The 19,995-nt window shown below is 52.6% G+C and overlaps 1 protein-coding gene across 1 annotated transcript; it reads left to right on the forward strand.

Annotated features, from left to right (window-relative positions):
- Positions 1-1,036: 1,036 nt before the first annotated feature.
- LOC124084140 (double homeobox protein A-like) lies at positions 1,037-19,495 on the forward strand. The gene is made up of 8 exons (XM_046431118.1): positions 1,037-1,061; positions 4,144-4,298; positions 5,015-5,129; positions 5,386-5,531; positions 6,162-6,267; positions 14,614-14,706; positions 19,157-19,213; positions 19,263-19,495. Exons 1-8 carry the CDS (start codon positions 1,037-1,039, stop codon positions 19,493-19,495), a joined length of 930 nt encoding a protein of 309 aa, XP_046287074.1.
- The last annotated feature ends 500 nt before the right edge of the window (positions 19,496-19,995 follow it).

The raw sequence follows: 19,995 nt of genomic DNA on the forward strand, positions 1-19,995 counted from the left end.
ATAAGACAAACTGATAAACTGAGTCATGCTGGTTAAAATAATGACCACCTGTAGCCAGGTGTGGCGGTGCATGTGTGTGATCCCAGCAGCTCAGGAAGCTTAGGTGGGAGGATGGCAAGTTTGAGACCAGCCCCAGCAACTTGGCAAGACTGGGTCTCAAAATAAAAACTAGAAAGGGCTGGGATGTGGCTCAGTGGTAAAGCACCCCTGGGTTCAATCCCTGTATCAAACAAACACTGTTATCTGACCACCTGCAGTGGCTCTGCAGTTGTGTCTGCCTTGCCTCTCGAAGCCCTAGGACACCCTTGTCCCCACTTAGCCTTTCTGTAACCTGTGCAGCTCATGTGTGATGGGTGACCTGCAGGAGTGTTCTGGATATCAGTGATCATGTTTGGAAAGGAACACGAGAACATGAGACAGCCATAGTCCTGGCCAAGGAGCCGGTGTCCTGTTCAGCGGGCATTAGGGACTTCAGAGGGGGAATGGGTGTCACATTCATCAGCCAGGATGGCCCTAAGAAAGCAACACACAATGCATGACTTGGCCAGTTTGTCTTCTCGCAGTTCTGAAGCCTGGAAGTCCAAGATCAGACCTTGGCACTCAGCCTTTCCCTGGGGTTCCATCCCTCTGGGGCTTGCCAGTGGCCCTCTGGGGTCTCAAGGACATCATCCCTGCACAGACACCTTTAAGAGAAGAGGAAATCACTTCCAAACAACTAAAAGGAATATCCTGTGTGTAAGGAACATGTAACATGTGTCAGCACGATAAGCTACTGTATGCTAAAATGTTCTTGTGGTGGTTTAGGTGTAGGGGTTCCTGTGAATTTGTATAAGATTAAATCCCTATTGATTGGACAGGAATCCTATCTAGACCTTAGATTAAGAGAGAAATGATGAGATTACTAGAGGAGGAACTTGAGAATTATCCAAATGATTAACTTAGGGTGGAGCCATCTGGGTTGATCATATAAAACCCAGCCTCAGCCCAGCGACTCATCTCTTGGATGGATTCTTGGTCATTGAGACTCTCTTCCAACATGGCACAAGACAGCTCTTCAAACAGTAAGTTCACAGCCCACCTGACAGATTAACCTGGTTTGGGGAGGAAATTGGGCCTGTTAGAAGTTATGGAAATTCTGTTGGTTAAGTATTTGAATATCCATCCTGGGGAAAGAAAAAAAAGGCTTCCCTGATGTAGTGTTATGAAGAGACGCCATTTGCTGAGCATGGTGGTGCACACCTGTGATCCCAGCAATTTGGGAGGCTGAGGCAAGAGGACCATGAGTTCGAAGCCAGTCTCAGCAACTTAGGGAGGCCCTCAGCCACTCAGGAGACCCTGTCTCTGAATAAAATACAAAAAAGGGCTGGCGATGTGGCTCAGAGGTTAAGGCCCCTGGGTTCAATCCCTGACATTAAAAAACCTTCCATTTTCTGCGCATTTGAGCATTGGGGTTTTAGGAAGGTGCAAATATTCAAGAGTCCAACAGGACAAACTTGCTTCAGGAAGGAGGAAGGGAAAAGCAAAGGGAGACAGACTCAGTAAAGGAGGGATCTGTGGGGCCTCTCTGAGCTAGGCGCCAAGTGTCGGTTCAGAGCCGCTTCCAGAGGTCTTCTCCTGAACTTTGGTGTGTCCATCTGATGGCCTACTGGTCTCACAGATGTCTCAGACCACGGTGTGCCCAGCCGAGCGCCCCATCTTCTCACTCAACCCATGCTTCAGCCTGCCCTAGCTGGTGTGATGCAATTACACTGTTGGTGGATGGTCACAGCCTTCGGTGACTGCCTGTGTCACCGAATGAAAGTTCCTGTCCCTACCACTGTCCATCTAATTTGGCTCCCTGGAGGGTCTGTGACCTCATATCCTGTCCCTGTGTCCTTCTCCAGACTTTCTCTGGGTCTTTACATTGGCTGCGTCCCTTCTGGAAATGGGTGACTCCCAGATGTCACCACAGCTGTCGATCATCATGCACATGTCATTTTCTCAGTGATCCTATTCCTTTTTTGGTGTGTGTGGTGGGGACTGGGTGTTGAGCCCAGGGGTGCTCAACCCCTGAGCCACCTCCCTAGCCCTGATGGTATTTGAGACAAAAGTCCCACCAAGTTGCTTCGGGTCTTGCTAAGTTGCCCAAGCTGGCCTCAAACTTGCCATCTTCTTGCCTCAGCCTCCAGAATCGCTGGGATGGCGGGCGTGCACCACCTCACCAGCTGAATGCAGTGTATTTTAGATGGATCTATCTTGCTAATCTAATTTTCCCCCATGAGTTTGGTCTAATGCATAAAATTCTATCATGCACCACACTTTGTTTATATTCCCTTGGTGATGGTCAACTTAAATTTTGCCAACTGTTTGCTATTACAACATTCTCCTAAATGTACCATGGAGAGCCAGCCACAATGGCGCACACCTATAATCCCATCGGCTGGGGAGGCTGAGGCAGGAGGATCACAAGTTCAAAGCCAGCCTCAGCAACTTAGCAAGATTCTGTCTCAAAAAATAAAAAGGGCTGGGGGAGTGGCTCAGTGGCGAAGTGCTCATGGTTCAATCCCCAGCACCAAAAATAAATGAATAAATAAATGGGTGGGTGCAGTCAAGGCCCCCCAAGATGCAAATGAGGCACAAGATGGTGTGACCTGTGAGGGGTTTTTTGTTTTTTGAGAGGAGTCTCTGCCGCCCTCTAGGGGTTGCCCAGCTGGTGTTCCAGGCTGGTCTTGAACTCTGGGCTGGAGAAAGCCTCCCTCGGCCTCCAGAGTGCACAGGGCCACAGGGGGGCCCCGCCCACCCCCCCAAGGCTTCCCCCTGCAGGACCCCTGGCAGATGGCTAGGAACCTGTGGTGTCAGACCCGTCATTTTCCCTGAGCGTCACTCAGCCTCGGTTCACAGGGGCGATATCAGGCGCCACACATTGTCGCGGGGACCCTGAGCCCAGAGGGGCCAGGTGCCTGGTTTCATGCTGATTCTGTCTAGTGTTCCCCTTGCCCGGGACTCCAGGCCCAGGCGGGTCCACTAGGATTTCCCCAGCCAGGCAGGGGGCCGCCCTGTGGGAGGAGGGAATGCAGACAGGACCCAGGCATCTCAGCTCCGAATCAGGCCAAGGGAGAGAGAAAGGAGGCTGAAGTGAGAGCGCCGCTGGGACACGGTGACCTTAGGAGGGAGGGGGCAGTGCACGGATGTGGAGCAGCCGGGCCAGCTGGGCTGGGGGCACAGTGTGGAGCCCTGTGGAACAGCAGGCCCCGCAAGGGCTAAGCCGGGCAGGGCATCACCACGGCTCCCTGCAGGGGCCTGGGCCCATGTCAGAGCCCGCGGCATGAGCTCTGGAGGGTGGGCCTCCCTCTGTGAGGCGCAGTGGGCAGGGGGTGGTGGACCAGCATTGGAGGATCAAATAAAGATGCTCTCGGGCGTGCCCCCAGAACTCCAGTAGCACAGCAAGGCTTCGCCTCAGTTCACTGCGTCCCATTAGGTTACAAACGGTATGCTCCAAAGACTCTCCAGATTTGGCTACTTCAAGGAGATATCCTGTATCTAAAATCACGTGATGTGGTGTTTTCCTTTTGGAGATTCTGGGCAAAGTATGGAATCCTTTTAGTCCTCCTTTTGGGGGTCCTGGGGGCTCGGTCCAGGGCCTTGCACCTGCTAGGCCAGTACCTCACCACTAAGCTGCATCCCCAACCCCTGGAACTCCTTTTGTGATTAATTTTGTGCACGTAACATTTTTTTGGAATATTCTGGAAATTGGTCTAGTTTGCCTGCGATGGTGAGTGATAAGGACAGACCCAGGGATCTTGACCGGAAAACCTGGAATGGCTTAATGGCCCCTGCCGCAGGCTTTGCTTCTGGGTTCAGTTCTTCATCCCCAGATGGACCCGTCGCACATCCTCTTAGCCCATTGCTTATGATCTACACGAAAATAGCGCGACCGTTTTCTATGGGGCTCTAAAACGGGACCCTGCGTGTCGGGTTGCAGCATTTGGGTCAGCTGGAGAAGCTGGAAGATCAGCTGTGTTGACGGGCGTGGTGGGGAGGGAAGGAAGCCCTTCCCTGCCGGGGGCTCTGGGTTCCAAAAGGGGAGAGAAAATGAGAGGCAGGACCGGCGTCTCCAGGTAAGCTAACCCACTTGATGGTGCCTATTTCCTGATCTTTCCACAGGGCCCATGCCAGGGAGCTGTAGGCGTGATCGCACTAAGTTCACCAAAGAGCAGCTGAAAATCCTCATCGACACCTTTAACCAGATGCCATACCCAAATTATGCTACCAAACAGAAACTTGCCGTGGAAGTCAACACTGATGAGTCGAGAATCCAGGTGAGTTACAAATCCTCTTTCTTTCTTTCTTTCTTCTTTCTTTCTAGTACTGGATTGAACCCAAGGGAGCTCTACTACTGAGCTACATCCTCAGCCCTTTCTAGTTTGATCAGGGTTCTTGCTAAGTAACCCAGGCAGGCCTCAAACTTGCCGTCCTCCAGCCTCAGCCTCCTGAGTCACTGAAGTTACAAATTCTATATCTCCAAAACTGGAATTGGAAAGGAAGAAAGGAAAAGCACTGTGATGGCACAGGTTCCAAGCATGCTGAGGGCTATGTGCAGACTCTGCTGGACTCAGAGTCAGCCCACAGAGCTGTTGCCCTTGGTCTGGCATGGTAGTGTACCACCACAGTTCCCACAGCTCAGAAGGCTGAGGCAGGAGGGTCACAAGTTCAAGGTGTCGGCAACGTAGAAAGACCTTGTCTCGAAATAAAAGATAAAAAGGGCTGGGGATGTGATTCAATAGTACAGCATCCCTGGGTTCCATCCATAATATCACCCCAAAGAAAAAAGGAATGAAGAAATGAAAGGAGACAAAGCAAAGCATGCAAAAATAGGCGCTCTTTTCTCTCCTAAGATGGCATAAAGTTCATCATCTGATCCAGATGGCTACGTGGAGGGACGTCCAGCTTGCTTGTGGGGTCACGGCCCACCGTGGAGCTGCCAACGTGAACCTTGTGCTGTTCTTCAGGGTCTCGCTTTCTTTTCTCCACATAGGTCTGGTTTCAGAATCGCAGAGCTAGACACAGATTCCAGGAGAGACCAGAACTTAAGGAGGCTTTGGAATCAAGCCAAGGCCCTGGGCGAGATCGACTTCCAGAACAGATGCGAAGTAAGCAGCCTGTGCAGATCTGTCTCCACAGGGGAGCCAGCTGCTGCCAGGAGCAGGGACACAGCAGGCCTGCACTGTGGGCCGTGGACACTCCTGCAGGCCAGCTGCCGGGGAGGCCGACCCTGTCTCACACACACACAAACACAAGCAGGAGGGATGCAGCTGGGTGGTAGCCAGGGTCCGGCAAGGCCCTGGAGGTTCTGCCCTGCCCGTGGGTCACCGTGGCCCCCTGCTAATCTTCTCCCACCCACCGTAGGTGAGGAGGCCCGACGGTGCCGCACCACCTACAGCCCCTCTCAGCTGCACACCCTCACCAGGGCCTTCAGGAACAACCCCTACCCCGGGATCCATTGCAGGGAACAGCTTGCGAAGGAAGTCGGAGTTCCTGAGTCGAGAGTCCAGGTGAGTGATGAGGCCTGCGGCTGCTCCGTGTCCCAGAGGGGAGACGTGCAGGAGGACAGCCACGCCAGCCTGGCCACTGCACTCCACCGCAAGGCCCCCAGGGCCAACTGCCTGGTTCTGCCCCCCAGCCCCTGCCCTCGGGGCTGGTCCCTCAGCCCCTGCTGGTAGTTCTTCTTTTTACCCAGCCCCATCCCAGACCTTTTCTAAATTTTATTTCTGGAGGTAGTCTTGATAAGGATCAAACTTGAGGTCCTCCTGCCTCGGCTTCCAGAGCAGCCGGGACTGCGGTGTGCACCACGTGCCTTGCCTAGGACACGCACGGCGAGGGGAGGCGGCGGCCGTGGAGCCAGGGTTCCAGGCCTCGGGAAGGACTGCACCTGTGACGAGGGCCCTGGGGGCTTTCAGGACAAGAGCCTGTCACCAGATTGGGACAGGACTGGAGGCCAGGTTCAGAATTGGAGTTTTATTTTCAGGCTTAAGGAACTTTCACAATGTTACAGGAATGGGCAATGGTGATCTGTGATCAGGCCTGCAAGGAATCACCTGTCCCTCTGGTTTGCCTTAAGAAGCAACTGCAAATTTATATGACGTCCACTGTTTTAATCAAAATCCTTTGATTTACTCACTTAGATTTGGTTTCAAAATAGAAGATCTAGATTACGTGTGCAGAAAAAAGAAGAACCCAACGAAACCTTCGAACACGGCCAGGGACGAGATCTCTCACACGGAGTTCAAGGTAGGTGGCTTTTGGGTCCAGCACAGCACAAGGCAGGAGCCCCCTGTGGGTCCATGCCTCCTGAGGGTGGGGCCAGCCACTCCCCCCGGGGAGGCGGAGGACACCCCCACCCCAGCTCTCAGGGCCCAGAATCAGGAGGTTGACACAGACCCTAAAAGTTCTTTCCACCTCTGGGGAGCTTCCAAGGAATTCCACTGCCCACTTGTACAATGAGCCTAGCAACCCCATTTTTTAAAATATGAATTTTGGCCTGGGTGTGGCAGTGCACGCCTGTAATCCCAGCAACTTGAAGACTGAGGCAGGAGGATTGCAAGTACTTGACCCGCCTCAGGAGCTTGGCGAGAGGCAGGCTGCGAGGCGGCTTGCTAAGGCGGTAATAGGCTCCATGTGAGATTTGGAAGGAGCAAGGCTGACCTTCACGTCTGATTGTGAACTGGCCCCCTGTTTTTCCTCCCCTGTCTCTCCTCCTGAGGTCTGGGAGGCACCTCTGAACATGGCACACCGGGAGCCCAGCCTTGCAGGAACCTTCCAGATCTCCACCACAACGGCCATGTTGACGCTGAGCAGCTTCCTTCACCCACTGAAGAGCGCTGTGCTGGTCCCGCATGACAGGCACTGCTGGTGTGCCTCGTCCTCCGCCCTCTCAACCTCCGTTAACCAACGCCCGAGAGCCAGGAAGGCAGGAAGCCTGCCTGGGAAGATCCTGGGGGGTCTTGTTCAGGCCAGAGCAGAGCTCAACTCTGACCTCCCGTGGCCAAGGGTCCTGCCACCTGCCTCGGTGGCCACTGAGTGGGGGGCAGGCACCAGGGAGGGGCCTGGAGACGCACTTGCAGTACCTGAAGTACCGTGGGCAGCCCTGGAACACTTCCCACAGGAGTCCCACGGCACCGGCTTCCGGCAGCGGAGCCAGATCTCGGTGGACACAGGCAGACCCAGCTGCCTGGCATCGCCAACATGGCCCCGGGCTCTTCAGTCCTCCTGGGAGTGTCCCCTGCTGCTGGGACTTCCAGCCAAAAATAAACAGTCGTGGTCATTTCTCAGTCCTCACAGTCATGACCTGAGGCAAAATCATCGACTCATGTGAAAACCATAAGACGAAAATTTGAAGAATAAAATCTGTTCACCATCGGGAAGAAGTTCCTCACTCACCATTTTTTTTTTTTTAGTTAAAAATATAAAAATTGAACATGGTTATGGAGGAGCATGTGATTTCAATACGTATGCATTGTGCGATGTTCCAATCAGGGCAACGTCTCTCTGCTTAAACTTTATTGTATTTGTGCTGAAATGTGCACTATCTTTCCTAGTTTTTTTAAACATACAGAGCATTATATTTTATTATCAATTATCACCTGTAATTGTCCTACTGTGTCACAGACACCAGAACTCACCTCCTAACTGGCTCAGCATGCACTGGCCAGCCTACCCACCCACTCCCTTCCCTCCGCAGCCTCAGCTGTCCACCATTCTACTCTCAACGTGTGTGTGTGTGTGTGTGTGTGTGTGGAACAGGAACTGAACCCAGGGGTGCTTAGCCACTGAGTCACATCACCACTCTTTTCTATTTTTTAAAAATTGTCTCACTAAGTTGCGGAGGCTGACCTTGAATTGTGATCCTCCTGCCTCAGCCTCCCAAGTAGCTGGGTTTACAGGTGTGTGCATCATACCCAGCTCTACTCTCAACTTTTATGAAGTCAACTCTTTGAGGTCCACATGAGTGTGGTCATGAGTAGTTTTTCAGAGCCTAGTTTCTTTCACTTATATAATGACCTCTAGTCCCATCCACGCTGTTTCAAATGGCAGGATTCCCTCCTTTTGTATGGCTGAAATAGCATCCCACTGTATGATCTACCACGTTTTCTCCATTGCCCCATCAACTGGTGGGCGTGAGGCTGGTTTGGTTTCCTGGCTGCTGTGCTAACAGTGCCGCAAGGAACACAGAAGGGCAGGTGTCTCTTCAATGAACTGATTCAGCTTTATTTGCACGTACCCTTGGTAGTGGGGTTGCTGGAATACGTGGAAGCTCTATTTTTATTTTAAGGAAATGCCACAGTTTTCCATAAGGGCTGTGTGTTACATTCCTACCCACAGTGGACAGGGGCTCCTTTTCCCCACTCCCCTGTCAGCACTGGTCATCTTTTGGCCACCCTGGGCATCTTTGTGAGATTCTGTTCCCCCCAAAATAATAAAGCTTGGGATATAGATCAGTGGTGGAGTGTTTGTTGGCAAATGTGAAACCCTCAGTTCAATCCCCAGCACAGCAAAATAAAAAAAAATACCTAGGAATAAATTTAATCAAAGAGGTAAAATATCTCTGTAATAACACTATAAAACATTGAATGAAATTGTGAAGATTACAAAAAAGGAAAGATATACCATTTTCATGCATTGAAAGAATCCATACTATGAAAGTATCCATGACACCCAACGTGATCTAGATGTTCACTGCAGTCTTTCAATGACAGTCTTCATACCCTAAAGCTTGTGTGGAACCACAAAAAATAAATGATGAAAGTGATTTTGTTTTGGGGGGGCATATCAGGGATTGACTTCAGGGGAACTTAACCACTGAGCCACATCCCCAACCTATTTCTGTATTTTATTTAGGGACAGGGTCTCAAAAAATGAGTTGCTTAGGGCCTTGCTAAGTTGCTGAGGCTGGCTTTGAACTTGTGATCTTCCTGCCTCAGCCTACTAAGCATTGGGATTATAGGTGTGCACTGCTGCACATGACCTCAAACTAACCTTGAGCAAAAACATGAAAGTCATCACTCTGCTTGTATTAAAAATATGCCACAAAACACGGCTTCACTATGTTTCCCAGGCTGGTCTTGAACCTGGGCTAAAGTAAATCCGGCCTCAGCCTCCCAGGTTGCTGGGACTACAGGTGCATGGCACCACATCTGGTCCTGGGGCCTGAACCCAGGGTCTTGTGCATGCTACACACTCACCATCCCACTGAGTTACATTCCCAGCCTATAAGGTGTGTGAGGGGAGTGTATGGGTGTGGGGGGGGTTGTTGTTTATGTTTCATACTGAGTGTTGAATACAGAGGGGCTTTGCACTGAGACACATCCCCTGTTTATTTTATATTTTTTAGTTGTAGGTCAACACAATAACTTTATTTTATTTTTTATATGTGGTGCTGAGGATGGAACCCAGTGCATCACACATGAGAGTCGAGTGCTCTGTCCCTGAGCCATGTCCAAAGACCTACTTTCAGCAGTTTTTAATATTTATTTCAAAGGAGAGTCTTGCTGAAATTCTGATATGGGACTTGAACTTGGGATCCCATTTCCTCAGCCGTCACAGTCACTGGGATTACAGGTGTGTGCACATATATCCAGCCTCTAATGTCCATTAGAGAACAAAAAAAGCTTCATATTGCTATGAACATTTATAATTCGGGATTAAAGAATTCAACATTGAGAGGAAGACTCACTGAATGGTGGATACTTGTTGTCTTTGCAGTGCTGGGAATTGACACAGCATCCATGTATGCTGGCAAGACTCTCCCACGGAGCTACACGTCCAGATCTGAAAGAGGATTTTAAATTGTAAATCTATATAATATTCAGAAATAAGAGGACACAGGTGCACAACTCAAGTTAGAACTGCTCTGGAATGAAGTATATGGTGTTCACGTTAGAACTGCTTTAAGGTACGGAATAAGGTGTTCATTTTAGAAGTGCTCTGGGAAAAGGGGTAAGGTGATCATGTCAGAACTGCTCTGAGGTGAGGTGTAAGGTGTTCATGTCAGAACTGCTCTGAGGTGAGGTGTAAGGTGTTCATGTCAGAACTGCTCTGAGGTGAGGTGTAAGGTGATCATGTCAGAACTGCTCTGAGGTGAGGTGTAAGGTGTTCATGTCAGAACTGCTCTGAGGTGAGGTGTAAGGTGTTCATGTCAGAACTGCTCTGAGGTGAGGTGTAAGGTGTTCATGTCAGAACTGCTCTGAGGTGAGGTGTAAGGTGTTCATGTTAGAACTGCTCTGAGGTGAGGTGTAAGGTGTTCATGTCAGAACTGCTCTGAGGTGAGGTGTAAGGTGTTCATGTCAGAACTGCTCTGAGGTGAGGTGTAAGGTGTTCATGTCAGAACTGCTCTGAGGTGAGGTGTAAGGTGTTCATGTCAGAACTGCTCTGAGGTGAGGTGTAAGGTGATCATGTCAGAACTGCTCTGAGGTGAGGTGTAAGGTGTTCATGTCAGAACTGCTCTGAGGTGAGGTGTAAGGTGTTCATGTTAGAACTGCTCTGAGGTGAGGTGTAAGGTGTTCATGTCAGAACTGCTCTGAGGTGAGGTGTAAGGTGATCATGTCAGAACTGCTCTGAGGTGAGGTGTAAGGTGTTCATGTCAGAACTGCTCTGAGGTGAGGTGTAAGGTGTTCATGTTAGAACTGCTCTGAGGTGAGGTGTAAGGTGTTCATGTTAGAACTGCTCTGAGGTGAGGTGTAAGGTGTTCATGTCAGAACTGCTCTGAGGTGAGGTGTAAGGTGTTCATGTTAGAACTGCTCTGAGGTGAGGTGTAAGGTGTTCATGTTAGAACTGCTCTGAGGTGAGGTGTAAGGTGTTCATGTTAGAACTGCTCTGAGGTGAGGTGTAAGGTGTTCATGTTAGAACTGCTCTGAGGTGAGGTGTAAGGTGTTCATGTTAGAACTGCTCTGAGGTGAGGTGTAAGGTGTTCATGTCAGAACTGCTCTGAGGTGAGGTGTAAGGTGATCATGTCAGAACTGCTCTGAGGTGAGGTGTAAGGTGATCATGTTAGAACTGCTCTGAGGTGAGGTGTAAGGTGTTCATGTCAGAACTGCTCTGAGGTGAGGTGTAAGGTGTTCATGTTAGAACTGCTCTGAGGTGAGGTGTAAGGTGTTCATGTTAGAACTGCTCTGAGGTGAGGTGTAAGGTGTTCATGTCAGAACTGCTCTGAGGTGAGGTGTAAGGTGTTCATGTCAGAACTGCTCTGAGGTGAGGTGTAAGGTGTTCATGTCAGAACTGCTCTGAGGTGAGGTGTAAGGTGTTCATGTCAGAACTGCTCTGAGGTGAGGTGTAAGGTGTTCATGTCAGAACTGCTCTGAGGTGAGGTGTAAGGTGTTCATGTTAGAACTGCTCTGAGGTGAGGTGTAAGGTGTTCATGTCAGAACTGCTCTGAGGTGAGGTGTAAGGTGTTCATGTCAGAACTGCTCTGAGGTGAGGTGTAAGGTGTTCATGTTAGAACTGCTCTGAGGTGAGGTGTAAGGTGTTCATGTCAGAACTGCTCTGAGGTGAGGTGTAAGGTGTTCATGTCAGAACTGCTCTGAGGTGAGGTGTAAGGTGTTCATGTCAGAACTGCTCTGAGGTGAGGTGTAAGGTGATCATGTCAGAACTGCTCTGAGGTGAGGTGTAAGGTGTTCATGTCAGAACTGCTCTGAGGTGAGGTGTAAGGTGTTCATGTCAGAACTGCTCTGAGGTGAGGTGTAAGGTGATCATGTTAGAACTGCTCTGAGGTGAGGTGTAAGGTGTTCATGTCAGAACTGCTCTGAGGTGAGGTGTAAGGTGTTCATGTCAGAACTGCTCTGAGGTGAGGTGTAAGGTGTTCATGTCAGAACTGCTCTGAGGTGAGGTGTAAGGTGTTCATGTCAGAACTGCTCTGAGGTGAGGTGTAAGGTGATCATGTCAGAACTGCTCTGAGGTGAGGTGTAAGGTGTTCATGTCAGACCTGCTCTGAGGTGAGGTTTATGCAGGCTTTGGATTGGCTCAAAACGCATTTGGGCTCTGAATCTTGGGATAGCCGCAGTCTGGACACAGAAGGTAATGTCCTCGTCACTTGCCGTGAAGCTTCATAGTCCGTAGGTCGGTATGTGGCCAGGGGAGAAGCTTTGCCCTGAGAGCCCCTGGCTGTCCCCCCCCACCTGGGGAATGTGTGACAGGACAAGAGGGTCAACAAGGCTGCAGCCATCCTGCCAAAAGGTCTTGCAAGAGCAGAATTTGAGCTGAGTGCGGAGGCTCTGCCTATGATTCCAGCAACTTCCGAGCGTGTGCCAAGAGGTGTGCACGCCGTGTCCTGCCTCACCAAGGCAGTGAGCGCTGGACTCAGAAAGTAAAATGGATGGTGGTGTCACTCAGCGGCTGGGCATTCAATCCCTGGTCCCCCGAAACAAAAGTGGAATGTTCTACCTGGGCAAGGCGGTCCTCTCCTCTCTTCCCTGAGACTTGAGAGGCTGAGGCAGGAGGATCCCAGGTTCCAGGCCGCCTGGGCAATTTAGCAAGGCTCTCAGCAACCTATAGAGACTCTGTCTCAAAAGAAAAAATAAGAACGTCTGGGGAGGTGGCTCAATGTTTTAAAGCCCTTGTGACAAGCAAACAGACGCTCAGTGGAGCAGAGTACGGGCTGAATGTAATCTACCTGTAGACTGCTTTGGACAGCATGGAATTTCTCATTTGATATTTTTGTAGTTGTCGATGGACAACATGCCTTTGTTTTATTTGATTATTTTCATGTGATGCTGGGGACAGAACCTGGTGCCTTACCCATGCCAGGCAAGCGCTCTGCCGCTGAGTCCCAGCCCCAGGCCCTCATTTTCATTTTTATATACAAGTTTTTATTAGTTTAACTCAAAACTTTGTTCTCTCTCTCTCTCTCTCTCTCTCTCTCTCTCTCTCTCTCTCTCTCTCCTGGGATTGAGTCCAGTGGTGCTCTACCACTGAGCCACACTGCATCTTTTTATTTTGAGACAGGGTTGTGCTAAATTGCTGAGGCTAGTCTCAACCTTGTGATCCTGAGATCATAGACATGAACCACCATCTCCACCTTGTTTTCTGATTTTTTTTTACGTTAAAATTAATGTCGATGAGGTTAAAAAACACAATATCTTGTGAGTTTTTCACTTTGCCTGAACTTAATTTCAATGGATTTTCCATTATCTGGATAGATCATGGTTTTCTCCGTTACTATCTCCACTTTTTTAAATTTGTTAGGCTGAAGCTCCGTGGCTGGGAGGTTCACTGGCACCAAACCCAAACAGACTGAGCCAAAACCCCGAAGCTGAGTACATCAGTTGAAGATGAAGATTTTTGCTTCCTGGCTTTCTTCACAGGTGGTGAGGACCCCAGGGCCCCCAGGTTGCTCCTCGTACTGGGCTGTGCCCACAGCCAGGATTTTCATTTCATGTATTTAGCAGTGTTAGGACTTGTTTGAAGACAGGCCTCTCTAAGTCGCCCAGGCGGGCTCGGAGCTGGTGACCTTGGGGGCTCAGCCTCCCAGCAGCAGGGATCACGGGTGTGGGCACCAAGGCCACTTCAACAAAGGCTGCTGAACCGGGGTCTCACGGGCTCCCCCACCGAGCCGCACCCCAGCCCTCAGAGCCAGGGGCTGTTTTAAATGCCCAATGAGAATAGGTTGGATGGATTTTAAAATCCATCACAGCTCCTAGCCAGGTGCGGTGGGGCCGGCCTCTCATCCCAGCCCCCGGGGAGGCTGAGGCCGGAGGATGGAGTTTGGGGCCATCCTGGGCAATTTAGCCGACCGGGTCTCAAAGTAAGTAAAAAGGACTGGGGCTGCGGCCCCCGGCAGAGCCCCGCCAGGTTCAAGAAAACCGGAACTCTGGGGGAAGTTTCTGTTTGGGGAAACTGAGGGAAGAATTGGGGCTGGGAGGGGCCGACGGGATCAGGCGGGGCTGGGGCCGGGATCCGGGTGGGACGCAGGGGGAGGGACTGATGGCGCTGGTCTGGGTGGTTCGGCCGCTCGGTGAGAGCACTCACTTCATTTCCCGCCTCCGAGGAGGCTCCACTCCTTCCCCAAGCCCGGAGCCCGCCTTCCAGAGCGCCCCGCGGTTCAGCCAGGTTTTCTGTTTTGTGCTTTGGGTGCGGGATTGACCCAGGGGCGCTCGGCCGCAGGGCCAGTCCCCAGCCCCATTTTGTACTTCGTTTAGAGACCGGTCTCACTGAGTGCTCAGGGCCTCGCTGAATTGCTGAGGCTGGCTTTGAGCTCAAGATCCTCCTGTCTCAGCCTCCCCAGCCGCGGGGGATTACAGGCGTGCGCCCAGGCGCCGGCTTCATTTCTCTTCGCTACCGGGATGGCCTCGACTGCAGTCCTCCCTCCCTAGCCTCCGGTCACGGGGGTGGGGGGTCCCAGGCCTGCACCACGGGCCTGCAAATCTGCGCTTGGCAAGGAGCCGCCTTCCGGTCCCACTCCGGCTGCCCGGGCCCCGGCGGGGTCTCTGCTCCGAGCTCCCGCGTGCCCCCCCCCCCCGTCTTTGCGGGGCTCCCTTCAGAGGAGCAGCTGGGCCTCCGCTCGGCCTCCGCGGTTCCGCTGGGCCTCTCCTCCCCCCGCAGCCGGTCCCCCCCAGGCCCGGCTCACTCTGTCGCTCTGTCTTGCAGGAGACTCCCCCTCGGAGCCTGGACCGTCCTGCGGCCGTCGAAGCCGGGCGGGCCCACGTCTGCCGGCCGGTGGCCTCCGCTGGGCCTTCCCAGGTGAGACCTCAGCTTTCTGATCCACCTTCTGGGTTCCTTGTCCTTTTTGTGTGTGACCCCCCAGTGTCCCCCGGGGAGGCGGCGTGGCGGGCTAGAACCCGATGGTATTCCTAGCTGGGCGTGGCTGGGAATGCCTGGAATGACTGACGCTGGGAGGCCGGGAGGCGGGGAGGCGGGGAGGCCGCGAGGGAGGATCAGCAGTTTAAGACCAGCCCCAGCCACTTAAGGAGACCCTGGGTCAGAATACAACTGACAAAGGGGTGGGATGCAGCTGGTGGTAAGAGCACCCCCGCCTTCAACCCCAGCACACAAAAAAATGTTTTTAGAGGTATTTTTTATTCTGTTTTCTATTTGTTCTTGTTTCTTTCTGATTTTTGTTTGATTTTCAAATTGTGTTTTTAAGGTCATTGATTTCCATGACAGTTTCGTTTTTAGATTTCTGGAGATATGTCCATTGATTTTTAAATTTTTACTTATTTCTACTTCTTTTAAAAATGTATTTATTGATATCGGGGATTGAACCCAGGGGTGCTCTACCACTGAGCCACACCCCCAACCCTTTTTATTTTTATTTAGAGACAGGGGCCAAGTTGTCGAGGCTGGCCTTGAACTTGTGATCCTCCTGCCTCAGCCTCCTGAGTCACTGGGATTACAGGTGTGGTGACCACGCCTGGCTCTAAAGCCTTTCTTAGGTGTCAGTGCTGACCCACCGCGGATCCTGGGGACGAGTCCCTGGTGCCCTCTGGGTGGGGCGCAGGGGCGGGCCTCCGCGGCTGGCCCCCGGGGGAGCAGGTCTTCCTGGGTCTTGGGTTTGCAGCGTGGCCTCTCCTCCCGCCGTTACCGAGCCTTTTGAGAGCTGTTCGGTTTCCTTTGCCTGCTTCTCCCTGCACCTCCGTCCCAGTGTGGTGACTGGGGCATTAACCCCGGCTGGCCACCCCCGTGGGGGGCAGTGACCAGTGATGACCCTGCGTTTGGCCTTGAAGCCGCCCCTGGCACTGGAGTCCTCTCCTGACCGCGGCTGTCCTCCACTCCAAGTCCTTGACAGGAGTCTCCTGTGCCCCTGGAACTCCAGGGGACTTTCGGCAGAGTCTGCCTCCGTGGCCGTGAGTGACTGTGACATGCGGTGGCAGTCACCAGTGCAGGGGGCTCTGCTGTGCAATCGTCTCTTTAATGATTCCAGCTTGCCCTGCTGTTAGGGGGAAACGTCTGTGCCTTTAGAATAAGGAGAGAAATCACCGTTTGGGGGAGCGGGGAGCTGGCCATGTTGGGGATGCAGTGTCCAGAGGAGGCACCCTGGCTGGATGAGTTCCTAGTGCGTCCCCTCTCCAAGAAGCCACTCAGACATAAAGGAAGGGACGACGTGGCCGTGCTGGCAGTCCCCGCAACTCAGGAGGCTAAGGCAGGAGCCCAGGAGTTGGGGGCCAGCCTGGGCCACTTAGCAAGACCCCATCTCAGAATAAAATTTATAAAAGCGCACCAGATGGCCATGCTGAGCACCTTGTGGTTTGCAGGGAAGAATTTTTCCTTGATGTAGCTGGGTTTAGGACACTGGGACTTAACTGAAGGACTGTCTTTTGTTGCTATCTTGTTTTGTCTTGTTTTTGTGGGGGTTTTTTTGGCCCCGGGGGGACTGGGGAACTAGGGATTGAACCCAGGGGTGCTCTACCCCTGAGCTACATTTCCAGCCTTTTTTATTTTGAGACAGGGTCTCACTAAATTGCCAAGACTGGCCTTAAACTTGCCATCCTCCTGACTCAGCCTCTCAAGTCACTGGGATTACAGACGTGGTCACTGTGCCTGGCTCATTCCATAAAATTTTAATATATTGCTGCATTTTATTAGAAGAGAAAACCAGGCCCAGAAAGGTTGACAAGCTTGCCCCAGGTCATCCAATTAATAAGCAAAGGAGCCAGGTGCAGTGGCACACACCTGTAATCCCATCAGCGGGGGAGGCTGAGGCAGGAGGATCATGAGTTCAAAGCCAGCCTCAGCAAAAGCGAGGTGCTAAGCAGCTCAGTGAGACTCTAAATAAAAATACAAAATATGGCTGGGGATGTGGCTCAGTGTCAAGTGTCCCTGGGTTCAGTCCTGGTTTCAAAAAACAAAGAAGTGGAGTGTGAATCTGAATCCAGACAGAGATGTGTCCTAGTGTAGCCCTGCGGGCTGGGGTCCCGGGCTTTGACCCCCTTGGAGCCGCTTTTCCTGCTTGAGGCCCCAGACCCTGTTGGCAGCTCCCGCCCTGGCCCTTCCAGCATCCAGAGGCTCTGCCCACGACCCTTCTCAGGTGGTCTGCCCGGGAAGGTCCCACTGCACGAGTGCTCTTCCTCAGTCCCCTGAGATGTACATGAACCCACTATGCCCCGAGTTTTCAATTCTGAAAATATTTTGATGAAATTGACAGAGCTGCATTAAAGTCAGTTGGAAATCATCTAGAGCTTATGTCTTACACTAATATCTATAATTATTTTCTTAAACGATCATGTTGAGTATTACATGCTCTATTTATGTTTGGGGGTCTCGTTTGTTTGGGTGCTGGGGCTTGAATGCACGGTTGCTCTATCACTGAGCTGCACCCTTAGCCCTTTCAGTGTGTTTATTTGGGGACAGGGTCTTGCTAAGTTGCTGAAATCGAACTTGAACTTGTGATCCTCCTGCCTCAGCCTCCCAAGTTGCTGGGATGATAGGTGTTCCACCTCTGGGACAATGGGACAAAATGTGGCAGAAGGGGTTAGATCACTGATTCTTTGTACTGGAATTCAACCCAGGGGTGTCTCACCATTGAATCACACCCTCAACCCTTTTTTTTTTTTTTTTTTTTACGGGAGCCTGGAGAGTACCAGGGATTGAACTCAGGGGCGCTCAACCACCGAGCCACATTCCCAGCCCTGTTTTGTGTTTTATTTAGCGACAGGGTCTCACTGAGTTGCTTAAAGCATCACTTTTGCTGAGGCTGGCTTTGAACTCGCGATCCTCCTGCCTCAGCCTCCTGAGTCACTGGGATTACAGGTGGGCACCCCCACGCTGGGTTTAGGTCAGTGATTCTTCCATGGTGCTTCCTAGGGGGCATCTGCGTTTTCTAGAGACATCTCTGTGATGACAAGTGGTTTATACACTGGTGGCATGTAGGGGTGTAGGGCAGGGTCACTGCTCAACATTCTACAGTGGACAAGACAGTCCCTCACTACAGAATAGCCCCATCCAAAATCCCAGTAGCCCCAGAGTTGAGAAGTCCTTGTTTACACCCATTGAAAACATCATCCTTCCATATCCTAAATTATGGATTCTTTTTCTTTATTTTTTTTCCTACTAAAATACATTAATGAATGAAAATGCAGTTAACCTGTTAGTAAGTGACACTTAGGAGAGATTCGTAACGACCAGTTCTTTCATTCCTACAGGAAATGCCTGGTTTCCTTCTCCCCGGCCCAAATGCTAGCACATAAAGAGCCTCTAGGTAAAATGCAGTCTCCATAGTGAGCAGGAAGCCCTGGCTTCACCTGCTGGGCCTCAGGGACCCCACCCCTTTCTGCCACGCCCCTGCAGAGCCAGCCTCAGGTCTCTCTGCCACACTGCCCTCACTCTCCAGGGACGAAACCAAACCCCCTGAGCCTGGCAGCTCCTGAGGCAGGCGAGGTGGCTTCTGTTCTCCCCAGTCTTGCTGTCCGGCTTCCTGCCGCTGGACCTGGCCTCCTGTGTGCAGTGGAGGCCCTGAGCCTCTGCTCCCTGGGTGTGGCCTCGGCTCATGGGGGCCCAGATGGAAGGCCGTCCAGAACAGCTGGAGGTCACTGGGGTCCGCGCCCTCTCACAGGCACACTCACGGTGTCTCTGGACGTGGCCTCTGTTGGTACAGGTCTGGGGGTGGGTCTGCGAGCCGGTGGCTCTGTCCTTCCTTGTTGGCATCTTTACCAGCAGATGGGAATCATCGGGGCCGGGTTAGTGCTGAGAGAAATCTGTGCCTGGGAAACCGTCTCCCGCCCAGGCAGGCCGCACCATCCGCCCTGGCTGCCGCTGGTCTTGCTTCTTCCCTGGCCACGATCTCCTCGGTGACCTCACCGAGGGGCTTCCTGCCGTCACCTGATGGGCGTGACCTGTGGTCAGAACTGGAACAGGAAGACAGGCAAGCTCCCCGGGAAAGGCCTTACCTTTGAATCTTTTTTTCCGTTTTCATAATTATTTTCTTCAAGGCCAATGATTAGAAGTAGAATGGGTCGTAACTCTGCAGAGGTCTGGGAACTGCACGGCACAGCCCCCAGGGACATGGGTGACCGTGACAGCGAGGTCGCCTCTTCAGATGGGTCCTGGGGGCAGAAAGGCGGGAAACGCTGGGGCGCCCTGGGCCTCTCTGCACATGCTCTTGAGCATGGTGAGGAGGAAGGCGCTGGCCCTGGGCGCTGTCTGCAGGGAGCCCAGAGTGACCCTGGGTTTAGTGGCTGCTTTGTGTCTCCCTCAGCGCCTCCTTCCCCAGATTGTCTCAGCCTGAAGAGGCCAGGACATGAGCGCGTCCCAGGTGAGTCCTGTTCAACCCCGCCGTCTGGTCAGCGCCTCGCTCCCCCCAGGTCAGCACCGACCCTCCCAGCGCCTGGGCCTTCTCACGCTTGACTCCTTCCTACCAAAACTCCACACCTTCTGGCCGCCGCCTGCCCGGCGAGATGGCCCTTTGCTGAGGGCCAGGTGTGAAGTGTCCTCGCCCAGCTGGCAGCTGCTGGCCCCTGGCTGTGTCTTGGCATCTGAAGCGAGTTCCCGGCACCTCCTGGGGACACCCAAAGCAGAGCTGGCACCCAGGCACTGAGTCCTAGGCACCAGGCGGGAGAGGAAGCAAGTGGAGGCCGGTGTTGGGATCTGACCTTGGCAGAAGCCCGCTGACACTCAGTGCCACCTGGAGGCTCTGCCAGGGGGACAGCGTGTGCCGACTCCTAGGTGAAGGGAAAGCCAGGAAGGGAGGGGGCGGGAGAGAAATGAAAGACAGAGACCAGGCAGAGCTGAGACAGGAAGGCCGCCCGCCCTCCAGGAGAGAGGCAGGACAGGGCTGCGCTTCTGGGCTTCTAGGGGCAGGCTCGGGGGTCAGAGCCGGGGGCCCCAATGTGGAGGTGAAGGCTGCGGTTGGTATGGGGTGGGGTGAGCCTTTGTCACTTAAGATGGCCGTCCAGACCTGAGCAAGGACCTTCCCCGGGCCACGCTGAAGGACCGGCTTTGCAACGAGGCAGGGGCATGACATGCTGACTAGAACAGGAAGAGGAGCGGGAGGTGGCAGGGTGCACGGGGAGGGGCCCAGAGCTGCCGGGAAGGGCA

The sequence above is a fragment of the Marmota monax genome, unplaced genomic scaffold (genome assembly GCF_021218885.2).
Source record: "Marmota monax isolate L192 unplaced genomic scaffold, Marmota_monax_Labrador192_F-V1.1 WCK01_AAM20220418_F8-fsc00215, whole genome shotgun sequence".
NCBI classification, from domain to species: Eukaryota; Metazoa; Chordata; class Mammalia; order Rodentia; family Sciuridae; genus Marmota; species Marmota monax.

What these genes read in the sequence shown, in the direction of transcription:
- LOC124084140 (XM_046431118.1), top strand. Translation starts at nt 1,037, where the DNA reads ATGGCACAAGACAGCTCTTCAAACA. An exon ending in ACTTCCAGAACAGATGCGAA is followed by an intron (nt 5,130 to 5,385) that starts GTAAGCAGCCTG and finishes CACCCACCGTAG; the next exon opens with GTGAGGAGGCCCGACGGTGC. An exon ending in CCTCCGCTGGGCCTTCCCAG is followed by an intron (nt 14,707 to 19,156) that starts GTGAGACCTCAG and finishes TGTCTCCCTCAG; the next exon opens with CGCCTCCTTCCCCAGATTGT.